Source organism: Fusarium verticillioides, chromosome 6 (genome assembly GCF_000149555.1).
Source record: "Fusarium verticillioides 7600 chromosome 6, whole genome shotgun sequence".
NCBI lineage: Eukaryota > Fungi > Ascomycota > Sordariomycetes > Hypocreales > Nectriaceae > Fusarium > Fusarium verticillioides.
The window spans coordinates 3,719,159-3,733,428 of NC_031680.1; the positions used below are offsets into that span (position 1 = coordinate 3,719,159).

Consider the following 14,270-nt stretch of genomic DNA (forward strand, 5'->3'; position numbering starts at 1 on the left):
AGTAGCAAGACATAGACTGATTCGTAGCAGCGGGGCAGAAACGAAATGAATGCGTGATAATATGTGATCAGCGAGCTTGTCTCCACTGTGACAACCAACGTGTTGTTGTGCCTTAGTGTTGCTTGGCAGGAGCAAGAAGTTTGTCTAGACTAAGATAAGCAGTGGAGGCCTGCTACGTAGGACCTGTAGTCTCGAGGCGCACGGAAGTACATCCCGAGCCAAAGCTAAACGTCTAAGTACACACTCCATACTGCTTTTGGCATCCCTTTCCACAATTATCTGTCGCCCTTCCGCAGTAACCGTACTGCGAGCAACAATCCCCAAACTGCGACCCTTCACAAGTGTACTCCTTGTCTCCGCCGCAGGTCCCATCAGGGCTGATCTTTTCGCTCCCTGCGTCACACTTACCAAACTTTGACTGGCATCCACCGCCACAGTAGGGCAATGAATCGCCGCAATATCCACTGGATGAGCAACAATCCCCGAAGGCAGAATTCAAGCATGTTTTGCCTTTTGCCCCTCCACATGTTCCATCTGTACTGACGTTGGTTGGCTGGGCTGCACTGCTACTTGTTTTAGACGATGCTGTCGTTGAAGTAGGCGCTGAAGACGTAATTGGCGATGTCTCGTCATCACCATACAGAGCGTCGTCATAATGATACAGGTCATCAAGGGTCTCGTGGCAGTAGAATGTTCCCAGTGTGTAGCCACTGCAATCCTCTTTGAGAGAAGGGTTGTACCGGTACATTTTCTCCATCGTCATCCTGCTGAGAGATAACTGACTCGCGCAATCAAAGTATCCCATGAACCACCGCGTGCAGTTGGCGATCTCTCCAGCTGCCCGAGGAGACGGAGGAACTCGGGGTGTCTTTGGCACAGGTGTTGGGCTTGCGAGCTGCATGCAATACGAGACAAATGGAGAGATTGTACACGGAAAGTCGTAGGTGGGCGACACCGCGTCTGGCTCATTTTGGTCCAAGCTCGGGTTCCATAGGAAGAACTGCTCCAGGTCTAGCTCGTAGCCTAGAGCTGCTTCCCGACAAGAAATTGGACTGCCGGCATATGTCTCATTCCACCAAAGGTACTCCCAGCAATCTTCACGAGTGCTGTTGGCCAGAGGCACATATGGGCGGCTGTCGTTGAGCCACCCTATGTGAGGAATTTCGGCAATTTCGGTGGACTCTTGCGGTTCAATCGTCCATTCGTCCTCCTCAGGTCCATAACCGGGGTAGTCAGCGATGTCGCCCACGGGAGCAACGCAATAAGAGGCCCTGAGCCATAGATTCGTGCAATTTGGCCAGATCATTGAATTCAAGAAGATGAAGTCATCGAGGGAAATGCTATACTTGAGACCAATGGTACCGCAGTCATCGCCGGCAGTGACATTGTGGAAAAGTCCACAGTTTGTTGTCGTATTCGGAGCAATGTTGTCTGGAACTGCAGCCGGAGTGTCAAATCCAGCTGCGTCCTGGTTCTCGGGCACTTTGTAATCCCCAAGCGGATTTGAGATGCAGATTGTCTGGTTGACATAGGAAGAGATGTTGTCGCAATAGCCGTTGATGAAGGGATTCCAGGATCTGAGTCTGGCTTTGGAGAGGCCATTCTCTGACTGAATGCTCTCGCAAGTGTCACCACTCTTAACAACGTACACGTCGCACTGGTTGCGAATGCATAACTTTCCTGAAGACGGGAAGTCGCTGACAAGGGAGTCAAGCCTGTTGGCCGTGGCTAGATCGTGCGTAGAGACTCTCTGAGACTCGGAAACACTGAGGAATGTATCTCCAGTCTTGATTGTGTACTCGGAACTACAGCTTGGTGTTGCCATTGGACTTGTCATGTTAGCGAGAGGCTGGGGATCTTTGTGAGGTCGTCTTACGATGAAACAAGTAACGGCGGATAGGTCTGCGTAGGCTGTTTCTTATATCCACAGCTCGAACTGGCGGAAGTGTAGATTTCCTTTTGTTCAGAAGTGTCTTCTGATAGTGGCGACTGAGCATTGTGCCACAAGATGAGCTTGTAGCATTCATCGCAGAGCGATGCGTCAGCGGGAGCGCTTTGGAACCACGTATTGCAGTACTGTCCATTCCTAACAATTTAACTATATTAGATGGCATGTTAAAATGGTGATATACACGAGTTACTGACCCTTTTCGGAGGCATGCCCTCTCAGCGTAGTAGATTGCTTCTTCCATGAGATACGAAGCTTTCCATAACGCTCCACTCACAGGATCCTCAAAGGTGACCTCTGAGCCGCATGTTCTTTTGACAGAATCTCGCAAGTCGGCCAAACTTGTCAAACAGCTGCCTTGACAGAGCTCTTTTATCTCAGCGGTATCAAGCTCCATATCTGAGTCAAAGTGTAACAGGCCCAGTGTGGACGGGCAAGAAACCTTGGTGTTGATTGCTGCGACGCAAGCATCGCTAGCACCGTTGAGCAGAGAACCATCAATTTCACCAAGTGAAAAGAGATCCTCTCCCTGCACCGAAGGCAATTTGACCCAAGCGACTAACGCCGACAATAACCAGGGGCGGCGCATCATGTTGTACAAAACCGAAAATGCCGTATGTCTTTGGAGAATTTGTGAAAAATGGTATGAAGCTCAGGAGAGTAAATGAGAACTGGATAATAGATACCCTTCTTCCTTTCGGTATATGCTGAAAAGCCGAACAGCGAGATTTGGTTTGCAACATGCACAGTAGTGGCGCTATACCAACGCTGTCTAACTGCCCGAATGATAACTCACATGTCTCTAGGAGCTGAAGAGGAAACGCCGAGATTAGGGAGAAGCGAAAAAAAAAAGGCCTCGGGCCGCCGGACTCTTGGCATATATATCCACAATAACTCTTCGGGTGATTAACGATTCGCTGTCGATGGTGGTTGATTCAGGAACGTTTGCGTCGGAGATAGGAAAAGGGAGTTCAGCGGGGAGCAAAGATATGCTAGAACGTGTCATGCACAGGTCGAAAGACTGATTTACCTAATGCCAATACGCATTTGGACAGCACGCACAGATAGATCCCAAGTGTGTTGCCAATTCGGTACAAGTATTGACTCCATTGTGTTGGCGCTAGAACAAACATACTGGAGCAAAGTTTCAACCTTTTGTTACTAACCGTTTATCGCCCTGATCATCACTTCAGCATCCCGGAGGATCAGCTTTAGCCGTAGCCGAGTTGCGGGTCACTTCTGTTCGTCGCTTCGTCCGATTGGACTGTTGGTTCCAACATAACACACGCTCGATGATATTCGCTCTCCCTGGCATTTTAGTACGGCCCTGAAAATTTCTCGTCCAGGATCACGAGCGATTCATTTCAGACGAAGAGCGTTTACCGAGCTGGCGTCCGTCATGGGCCCCTTGTTATGATCTGATGGAGGTGGAACTCTCGGCTTCCAGGTAAATTGGAAGGCCAATGGTGAAATTTTGACTTGGCAGCTCCTGGGGAGAGCTTGAGGGACTGTCCTGGATGTGGACCTGATCTGAAGAGCCAAGTAGTCTACACTTATGATAAACTCAAGGGTTTCCTGTCTTATAGAAAATAGGCTTAACGAGTAAGAGCTATAGTTCTGCATACATTCATTCATTTTGACCTTGAATCCATTCGTCTGTCTGTCGGGAGACTGCTGTATATCGCTGTCACTGAAGTGGCTGTCACAAGCCATGCATTTTGTCGCCAGCCAGATGCGACTCTTTCTTTTGTTACCCTTGTTTTTTGACATTTCCGTTGGTCACCGTCACTCTCATTCTCGTTTTCACATCCGAGAAAAGCATATCCATGCGAGTGATTCTGACTCAACTGTCTCCCTCGCTGCCGTTCCTATCAACAACCATATCCTCCCGAGGGAACTTACTGCACTATCTGAGTCCGGTCAAGTATCCACTGCTGCAACATCTGGTGACTACACTTGTGGTCCTGAGAAGCCGTGCGGTAATGGAGCTTGTTGTGGTGAGAGTGGATGGTGCGGGTAAGTTATAAGACCAACAGAGGCGGAGGTTCTTCTTCACGATGTACACTGCGAATAACTGACAGGTGTTGATTCGCAGATACGAGCCAAAGTATTGCGGCAAAGGTTGCCAGTCCAACTGCGACGCTAAGGCAGAATGCGGCAAGTATGCCTCTCCGACAGGCAAGAAGTGCCCTTTGAACGTCTGCTGTAGTGAATACGGGTTCTGCGGAACTACTGAAGAGTAAGTTTCGGCTTTTTCCATTTTTTCTTTTGATAGTAATTTCCCAAATGGCTGAAACTGACTGCGACTTGGTAGCTTCTGCAAAAAAGGCTGCCAGTCTGACTGCGAGCAACCCAAGCCATCTGCTTCCAAGTCAAATGTGCAGCAGAAGGTCATCGCCTACTGGGAGGCCTGGAACGGGAACAAACCTTGCGGGCATATGTCTCCAGAGGAAATCCCAGTCCACGATATCACCCATCTAATCTTCTCATTTGGTTTCGTCACGCCTGGCGACTTTCGCATCACTAATATGCCCGATGTCAAGCCGAATCTCTTCACGCAAGTTACAGACCTCAAGGACAAAAACCCCAACTTGAGCATCATGATCGCGCTTGGTGGATGGACTCACAATGACCCAGGCAAGTACCAGAAAGTCTTCAGCGACATGGTCTCTAGCCGAACCAATCGACAGACATTCATAAAGAACCTGCTTGGCTTTCTAAGTCAATATGGGTTTGATGGTGTTGACTTTGATTGGGAGTATCCCGGTGCCAAAGACCGCGGTGGGAAGGATACCGACGGTAAGAACTTTACTCAATTTCTTAAAGAGCTCCAGGCTGCTATGCGCTCGGCCGGTCGACATTATCTGGTGACATATACTGCCCCGACCTCTTACTGGTACCTGAGACACTTTGACCTCAAGGCCATGAACAACTACGTGGACTGGATCAACCTCATGTCTTATGATCTCCATGGAATTTGGGATCGAGATAATCCCATCGGCAATCAAATCCTCGGCCACACAAATATCACCGAGATCGACCTTGCTCTCGATCTAGTATGTACTTTTTTTCACTCCTCTAGAACCACTAACTAACATCACTTGCTCAGTTTTGGCGCAACGATATCCCCCCAGGGGATATTGTCCTTGGTATCGGCTTGTACGGTCGGTCATTCAAGTTGGAGAACCCTGCTTGTTGGAAGCCTGGGTGTCGCTTTAGTGATCCGGGAGATAAGGGCAGGTGCACAGATACGGCAGGATTTCTATCATATAGAGGTAAGTAAACAGCTTTCTCAATTAACAACAGTGTCGGCTGACCATGCGCAGAAATCATGGATCTCATCAGAGACAGTAAAGCCAAGCCTGTCTATGACAGGGATGCAAAGGTGAACTACATGGTCTATGGCCAGAATAACTGGATCTCATACGATGACGAGCGGACTTTCAACGACAAAATTGAGTTTGCCAACAAACGAGGACTCAACGGGTTGATGATGTGGGCAATTGACCTTGATGACTCCAGGCGTTCCGCGCTGAATGCAATCACTGGACGAAAGAACTTCCTTGAGGGTAATACGGCATTTGGTGTTGGTCTCAGCACTAAGAAGTCTGAAGAAGCGGGATACTCGTCAGATGACTCAACCCAATGTCGAGTCACGGGCTGTGGCGGCGCTTGCTCTGAGGGAGAGAGGACCGTCGGGCGTACAAACAGTCTTGACAAGAAGAATGAGTAGGTCCATCTGCAGAGAAATCGAACACTTTAATAACAGATGATTCCAGATGCGGTAGTAAACCTTCCAATGCTCGGTCTATTTGCTGCCCATCGTGGGCCAGTATTACCAGTGCTGAATGCCACTGGGATCGGGGGAGGGGAGGACTCTCCGGCGATTGTGCTGGCAAGTGCAATCCAGGCGAACTGAAGCTCTTTGCAGATCAGAGAGGTTGGAAAGGTGATATTGAGACCGGCGGCTGGAACGGAAAGTATTGCTCACGGTATGTGCTGGCTCACCTGTGGTACCGAAGGAATGTGAGACGCTGACCTTTCTTTGTTTAGTGGATCTCAAGTCTTCTGCTGTAGCATCGGTAACATGGAACAGTACATGGACATATGCACCTGGACCAAGTGCGGCGGCACCTGTCCCAGCGACAAGCAACACGTGCTTACTGTAGACTCGGGAGGCCCTGCCGATGAGAACGAGAGATGCAGCGACGACTTTGTCAACGGTGCCTTTGATGACGACGCCCAGGATCCCAATAAAGGTCAGAAGAGTCGCCGCAAGCTCTGTTGCCCTAAGAAGGATTCATTCTCCAACTGCAGCTGGAGGTCTGCCAATGTTTGTTCGAGGCAATGCGACAACGGTCAGATCACTCTGGATCTGGACCCTCAAGGCATGGGAGGTGCATTCTGTGGAAACGGTAAGAACACACTTGAGTTTCCCAACCTTGTCACACAGGATTGACCATCTCTTAGGACGGCAGAAAGCCTTCTGTTGCGATGCTCCTGGCAAAAGCAATCAGCCATTCCTCCCTGTCAACCTAGACAAGCTCTTTCCACCAGAGCTACTACCGCCGCCAGATTCGGTTCCGCAGTTCGAGCTCATCACCTTCGGAAAGGGTTCGCGAAACAGCCAACCGAACAAGGCCGGCATTGCTTTCTTCCTCCTTGCAGGCTCCGACACTGGCCTCGCCTCCATGTCCAAGCGTGACAATCCCAATCTTATCTTTCTCGACTGCCCCAAGGACATTCACTCTCAGCCTGTCGGACAGGTACAGACTGCGCGAGTTATTTGCCTCGGTCTCTTTGAGGAGTGCTTCGGTGTCGCAAAGGATGGAGTCGAGGGAACAGTGGTCCACATGCCAACCGATTGTGGTGCTGGGTCATATGCTCGAGCTGTTGCTCTTGTTCCTTCGAAGAACCAGTCTATCCCCATTCATCTGGCTCGCAGTAATCCGTCTGCTGTGTACGACTTTTCATTTGACTACGACATGGAATTGGTACGTCGTGATGCCGGCGAATTCTCGATCCGGGTCGACTATTCCAATGTCAAGGGCTATTGGAATGAAGTGGTAGACCTGACGGGAAAAAGGAAGCGAGATCTCAAGTCCCTTGTGGATAGATTCTACGCGGACAACTCGCAAGACTGGTTTACTCAGTTCGACAAGACAGACATCGGAGATTCCGAAGACCTCAACGACAACGAAAGATCCGTTCTGAACCAGCTCATTTACTTTGACTCCCAAATGTGCGATGTGGACAGTGGCAACAAGGAGGGTCAAGGCTTCTCCATCACCCTCGAAGGGTCAGCCAACGCGAGGTTCTTTTACGGGTTCTCTATGATTGCAACCTGGACACCTGGAAGAAAGCTCAAGGTTCACCAATCAGCCGGGTTCCTTCACGTTGATGGTGATACAAAGGCGGAGTTTACAGTGGCTGGCATTGGAAAGTTGGACTCGTCTCAGAAAACTGACAATGGTCCAGTCACATATAGCGAAGCTTCAGAGTCGCTAGGTGGCCATGGTCTGTGGCATGGCTGGGCCAACTTCAGGCCATATAAGCAAGAGAGTGTCGAGTTTAACACCAGAAACTCGCAGGGGACTGCAGTGTCTCTAAATGGCTATTTGAGTGCGAAAGTGGTAGCGTGAGTACATTGTGACCACCTGCATCGATCATGACTGACATTTCTTAGTTTATGGGGTAGCCAAAATGTCCATTTCCCGGAGGGCAGAAAGTCTGTCAAAATTTCCGAGCCCCTGGTTAGCAGCAAAAGCGCCTTGACGCCGCTGTCAAAGCCCGGCCCTGAATCTGAGATTACCGTCGCCGCCATTACCAAGTTTGGCCTAGATGTCGACCTTTCATTCGGAATGCCATATACTGCCGCTATAGACGGTACTTTCCCTGACATCTCTGTTTCACAAGAAGTCTCAGCCACGTTTGTATGGAAGGAAGAAGACGGGCAGGTATGTCTGGATACCTATGCCGGCCAGACACAGAAGGCCAAACTTATTTCAGGGTCTTATGTTGGCTGGGGCGATGACTACGAGCACCTTTTCCTTCTGCAAGACACTCGCGTCGGAAGTCAGAGATGTTTCGGAAAGTCTTCCCACAAGTCGCGGTCATACAAGCTTGATCCTCCCAATGCAGGTCTCATTGACGATAAGAACGACGAAGAGGAACCCGAGTGCGACAAGGAAGATGTGCTTTGCATCCGCGCCAAGAAAAAAGCCAAGCGACAGAACAATTCTACCCCGGATAATTATGACTTCAGCGGCCATGGTGTCATCCGAAAGGCCAGTGAACTTTCCGACAAGTCTATTGACGACTGGGTACGGAAGAAGCAACGAATCTCATGTGAGCCGTGCGGTTCTTGTATTATTACCGAGAAGGGTGAGAAGAATAGCTGCTGCTCGTGCGTCTGGCTCCCACCGCCTCCCGACCCCGATGAAGATGAACATCCTGATCTCGGAAGCATGCCGTTGCCCGGAGGCCCTCTCATTCCTGGGGCTCCTGAGAAGCGGGCAGCTGGCTTAGGTGGCTCCAGTGATGCAAACAATCACGTCTTTAACCGTCAGGCCGCTCAGCCCGCCCCCCCTAGACTCACTCAGAAACGCAAGTGGGTCAAGTTTTGGACTATACCGGGCGGCGTCATACCTTTCGAGATCGGAACGGAGAGATATCCCTCATATCCAGACTACTACCAAGACCCAGAGGGTAAAAAGAATCTTCCGTTTGATGGTAACTCCAAATTTAGCGATATCTTGATGTACTATCACAACAGCACCTCAGTCTGCACTTCTTTCGATGTCCAGAAAGCTCCAGGATACGACGAGATATGGAAGTATGATAGGCAGGATCCACATGGTCCATACAAGAAGGGAGTCTTATACCACCAGCACTACGATACTGAACACATTCTCGAAGGCCAGACGATCAGCCGCTTCTTCGCTACATGGCTGCCGAGCCACAAGTACTCTAATCGTTGGACAGAGAAATGGGTTTTCACAGAGTACAGTCAGTGGGAGAACAAGCAGACCAAGAAGCAGAATGCCTTCATCCATCTGGTAGTAGATGAGCTAGGCTCGAGTATTCACTATGACCGTCTCGCCATCTTCCTCAGCAACTCAAACCGTATGAAAGGCGCACTCTTTAAAGGTATCAGTACCACGACTACCGCCTCGTTCGCTCAGCTCGAAGCCGGAGCTGAGCAGCTATTGCATGTACGCGAGCTAGGCTTCGTTTTCGGCTACATGGGCCGCGACGACGTATGGGGCGCGTTCTGTGATTCTTACAATGGCATCCTGGACTTGATGGAGACTTTTGACACGTGGTATCTCAAGGAATCTAAGAGCACTAGCGACCTAGCTACACAATGGGTTAGCTTCATTAGGAGTGAGCTAGATATGGTTGCGAGGCAAGCTCAGGCAGACGTCAGGAGCATGTACAGACAAAAGAAGCCGGCGGGTCAGAAGTACGAGGATTTCTGGGATGTTATCATGAAGGGCCCTACTGCTGAGATGACAAAGGTCCAGCTGAACAAGATTGGCAAATGTAAGAAGCTGCCAGCCTCAACAGTTCCTGCCTGGAAATTTCCTTAAATAGCTATTTTATGTCTAGTAACTATCTTATGGGAAGTCACATTAGACTGATGAATATTTGGAGTCTAATGTGACAATCTAATAGACACTGTCATCTTAAATCATTCCTCAGAAGAGCCTTTGCGAACAAACAAGACATAAACGGAACAAATATTGATATAGCATTATATACAGCGACCTCACAGAGAAGTTCACATCTCCCCAAATGACTCTCTGGACTTTGATGAAGTCGGTGGCCGTTCTAGAGATTGCATCTCCATATCAACGGTCACATAAATCTTTCGACTTGAAGATGCATCATCCAACTGCTCCCACGGTCCTTCTGCCTTGGAACTGGTCAACAGACTCTTATTTCGTCGCCCGGTGGAGGAGGCTGTTGCTTTGCCTGTGACTATAGATGTTGCCTGTCCTGTGAAGGGTCCAGTTTGCCCGAGGGACTGGTCATGCGAAGAGTCGAAATGAACCCAGTTCTTGAGAAGTCGTCGTAAAGAGGGGAGTGAGCCGGCTATGATACCCGCGCCTGACTCGAAGACGGACCATAGCGTGATGTTTCCGACGTTATCTGTGCTCTTGATCAGATTTAAGAATGAGTGCATGTGAAATGATACTTACAGACATAATCTTGGGGATGAGCATAGTATTTAATATACGGAAGCCGTATGATAGTGGCGATTGAAGCGCTATTCGAGGTCCGAATCAGTATCAACCAGGAAACAACACTTCTAAAATCAACTCACAGGACACCCAATCCAAGAATAATGCAGATAGAAACCTTGGTAGCCGTCTTCATCTGGGTCTTGTAGAGCATAAATCCCGGTAAGATAGCACAAACCCAGTCTGTCGCAACGGCTGCAGCTGAGACTAGATAACTAAGACTGGTGATAACGGTCGGAGGCGAGCATGTTCCTGCAGACTTGTCCCAATTCGCCTGAATAGGGCGACACATAGTAAACAGTCCCATAATAACGATAATCGTAGAGATACACGACGCCACGAGTGTTATCCATACAATGATCCTATGGGATCTCTTGACAGCGATTCGGAGAAGGGTGACGCAGATAGATGATTTGATAAAGACGAGCGAGCAGCAGTAAAATGTTTGGAACAACCATATGTGCTATTCGCCTAGGTCAGCAGCTGGTGATAGTCAGTCGGGCTCAGAGTCAAGTCATACCATTTTACTCTTTTGGACCAAATATTCATTGAGCCTCGCATCCTTGGCGCCGAGACCGTAGTAGGTCCCTTTTGAGACAACACCTACAACAACCATGAACAACATCTTGAACATATCAATTAGCTCAAATCATCATCAGCACTCGTAAGAGGAACATATGCTTACCCATCCGATCAGCATCAGAATATCATCTGTCCCAAAGACATGGTGTTTTGCCCGGATTCCGCATCGTAGAGCAATGATAATAGTGGTCGGAGGGGCAAAGAAGAGAGTGACAGCAAGTAGCACGAGGCCCAGCCCTTCTGGGCGGATAGAGGTTACATCTGCATTTGCTCCCATGTCGTAACAGGATCCCTTGGCTTAGGTGTTGTTGTTACCTTGGACTGCTAAAGTGGAGAACAAAAGATATCGAGACGAGATGAAGAGTGTCGGGTTTTCGGTTCTCTCTGTAACGTTCTTCCCCGCATTTATTACCGGTAGACTCTCCAAGGACGGATCAGACGCATGAACGCTCAGTTCCTCTGTTAGTGCAGCAGTAACATCAGCACTAATAAACGTTAAATTCCTGAAACGTGTATAACCCCTGTTTGGGTGACAATGCGTGCGTTCAAGGCACAAACTTCAGGTGAAAAGAGACTGTGTGGCGTGCTAAAACATTACAGAGGAAAGGAGATACTGTAATATTTATTAGTAGCTAAAGCAGCATTGCTATGTATACCGTTTTCTCTCTTACAGTAAGACCTCTATTCTAAGTCTTTTACATAAGCCACTAAAGTTAATGTACATGCCATGGCGGCAACCTTTAATAGTACTCCATAAGTAGTATAGCATATAACATTCCAAACTTAAAGAGCCGCCGTTCTTGTAGAGAAGAATAATTTAAACTAAGATTAATAACTGTCTACTTCCTGCATTACTCCGTATAGAAGCCGCTGTTGTTTATTAGCCTGAAATAAGGCCTTTTTACCTGTTGCGGCTTTATCTGCCTGCAATTTTACATGGCGTCGTTTTGGTGACTGCGATCTTTAATGTTTTCCCTGCAGGCTCTTGCCGAGATCGATCCGTAAGCGACTCAATATGTCAGAATTGTGGCTGATGTGCCTACCAGAAAAGAGGCGTCATGAGACGACACATACAGTATCTGTACACCAAAGCCCAATTTCTGCAAGACTAGACTCAGCAGCCACATAAGCCTTATAGGGAATGGAGTACCTGCTAACCAAGCCAGGAGAGGAGGCCCAAGCGACGACTGGAGGGGCCAATTCCTACCCCAGCGACGATCGCCCGCTTCATTGTAATGACTGGACTAAGTGGGCCATGTGAAGATTTCTTCCGATCTCGAATTAACTCCATTTTTAAGCACGTTTCAAGATGACTTCTAGTTGCGGAGCGTTTCATTGTTCAGCCCTGGGCCGCTTGTTTGACTTGATCTCACTTTTACTCGTTCTGCATAGTAGTGCTGATGGGCTTTTGTTGCATGAGACCCAGACTTAATTATAGGGCGAAGCCAAAATGTTACCTGACAATCGCGCCCGTACTGCAATTAACAGGGCAGCAGTGGACGTGGTGGTTGCGCCCCCGAGGGTCTAGACTACGTTTTAGAGTCAAGCTGACCATACGGAAGGGTCCCTGTTTTAGGTGGCTTGCGTTGAAATGAAATGGCTCATTAGTGACTTGAAGCGCAAAAGCTGGAGTTGGTGCATCAAAATACTTCAAGGTTACTTATTCTAGACTTAGTATGTTTTACTTTACTTATATTCTATATCCCCAGTTAGCGGCACTTCCACGGGTTTTAATCCCACTTGTATGTAACGTTGGTACAGGGCTATTATTGCACCTGAAGCTAGTCAATTTGTCTGCCTCGTCGACGGTAAAGTCCCTGGGAGAAAGACTATCATGATCAAATCCTCGGATAAAAGCATTGCATGACTTGGCGAGTTCCCTTCATCGTAGGGCCACAGCCTTAGTGGGAAGTGGAGCTAATGGTAAGGAGGGATACTCAGTACACTTGGGATATACCAAACCTACGGACCAGAGCTTAGATGGACGAAGAAAACTTAGACAACCCGAGGACTCTTATCCCCGTGGCATCTCACTCTTGGGGTTTATATTCTGGGAAAATTTGTAGGACAATTATTTTAGACCAAAGCCTCTGAGAGTCACAGGCATTACCTAGACCTTGAAGGAATAAAGAACTTGCAATGACAGAACCATAATACAACTGCGTTTTCATTAAAAACACCATACCCTAGAGCTCTCATGTTGAGCTCAATTGACGAATCAAAGCCTTCAGACCTGTATTTATGGGTCGGGTCGGCAGTTAGCACGCACAACGGAACAAGCGGGGGAAGCAACATCCAATTTCGGAGACTTCTCCAAGCCACTTTCTTCTCAATCGTTCAACGGCCCCGATAAAGTGGCGCATCACCATGAGTCTCTCATCAGTATGCACGGCCTTGGAGCCGTATGTTGACATCCCATTCAATGCATCGCTCAGTGGGATTCTCTTCCTCGCTTACCGGTGCCTCATCTTCAAACCCGGCCTTCTCCTCACCATCGTCTACGCCACCAGCGCCATCATCGTCCTCTTCGATCGGACCTCCACCAAAGGAGAAATGGCCAAGACAATGGCCGAAATGCCCCTAGGCCTTGGCTCCGTCCTTCTCTTCATCGTCGCTAGCAGACCGACCAAAGCGGAATGGCTCCAGGCTTTCACCATTTACGTCAACTTTGCGGTCTATGGCAATATTCTCATGATGGTCGCGACGCCTTATGGAGGGACCTTCCGTGGCATCTGCTGCAAAGTCGCTTGCCTCTCTCTATCCGCTTGGATTGTTCTACAAGGGTACCAAGTGCAGTGGAAAACCATCATGCTGCATGATGACCTCTTTGTTTTCACCGCTTCTTCCAAGAGCTGGATTTTGGCGCACGCGGTCTACAGATTCATTCTACTCACGCTGCCATGCTTTGGATCTGGAAGACGCCATCGGCTTATGGAGGCGTATTCCCTCAGTCTGACGTATTTATTGTCGTGGAGTACTGGGCTGCCGTTTGAGTACTGCTTCGGCATGGCGGATACGATCGTGGCGCCTGCAGTCACGGCGTGGTCATCTGTTTCCAAGACTTTTAATCTCATTCCGCGAGATGCGGGAAAGAGTCAGTCCTCCGCGAGCGGCATATCGGACACTGGGGATATATGCTTGGGAATCGTCGCACTCGCTGTTGCTGCTTATGCCGGCCTTAACGCGCTGTCTCTGAGTCGTTGACCCACTCTATGAATGAGATGCGTTTATATGACGGTCTCAGTGGGCACTTTGCGTATGCTGGTATTCCTGATTACAGGTAGTTGTTTGAGTTCGTTGTAACTATACAATAGAGGAGGCTTCTAGGGAAGATCAATAACACTCTATTTCTTCAACAGCTGCTTGAATTATTCCTTTAGCTACCATGGCCCCTTTTTGAATAGCTTCAGCTGACCTGTCATTCAGAACATGGAGGAAGGTAACATCGCGATATTGACGCTTGAGGTCTGCGTTTGCGAGAGACTACCAAAACT

The 14,270-nt window shown here is 48.8% G+C and overlaps 4 protein-coding genes across 4 annotated transcripts; 2 read left to right on the plus strand and 2 right to left on the minus strand.

The window, feature by feature from the left end:
* Positions 1-232: 232 nt before the first annotated feature.
* On the minus strand, positions 233-2,540 carry FVEG_01584 (hypothetical protein; the record flags this gene model as incomplete). The annotated part of the gene is made up of 3 exons (XM_018888585.1): positions 233-1,829; positions 1,877-2,086; positions 2,146-2,540. The coding sequence occupies 3 exons, from the start codon at positions 2,538-2,540 to the stop codon at positions 233-235; spliced, it is 2,202 nt and encodes a 733-aa protein (XP_018744524.1).
* A 741-nt stretch (positions 2,541-3,281) lies between these two features.
* Positions 3,282-10,416, plus strand: FVEG_01583 (hypothetical protein). Its single transcript, XM_018888584.1, has 9 exons — positions 3,282-3,964; positions 4,044-4,187; positions 4,263-5,004; positions 5,058-5,223; positions 5,275-5,677; positions 5,728-5,940; positions 6,002-6,363; positions 6,419-7,586; positions 7,635-10,416. The coding sequence occupies exons 1-9, from the start codon at positions 3,660-3,662 to the stop codon at positions 9,538-9,540; spliced, it is 5,409 nt and encodes a 1,802-aa protein (XP_018744523.1). The 5' UTR covers positions 3,282-3,659; the 3' UTR covers positions 9,541-10,416.
* FVEG_14870 (hypothetical protein) lies at positions 9,732-11,053 on the minus strand (the record flags this gene model as incomplete). The annotated part of the gene is made up of 5 exons (XM_018903887.1): positions 9,732-10,102; positions 10,153-10,220; positions 10,278-10,657; positions 10,715-10,819; positions 10,880-11,053. The coding sequence occupies 5 exons, from the start codon at positions 11,051-11,053 to the stop codon at positions 9,732-9,734; spliced, it is 1,098 nt and encodes a 365-aa protein (XP_018744522.1).
* Positions 11,054-13,064: 2,011 nt separating this feature from the next.
* FVEG_01582 (hypothetical protein) lies at positions 13,065-14,268 on the plus strand. Its single transcript, XM_018888583.1, has one exon. It carries the CDS (start codon positions 13,144-13,146, stop codon positions 13,978-13,980), a length of 837 nt encoding a protein of 278 aa, XP_018744521.1. The 5' UTR covers positions 13,065-13,143; the 3' UTR covers positions 13,981-14,268.
* Positions 14,269-14,270: the final 2 nt, after the last annotated feature.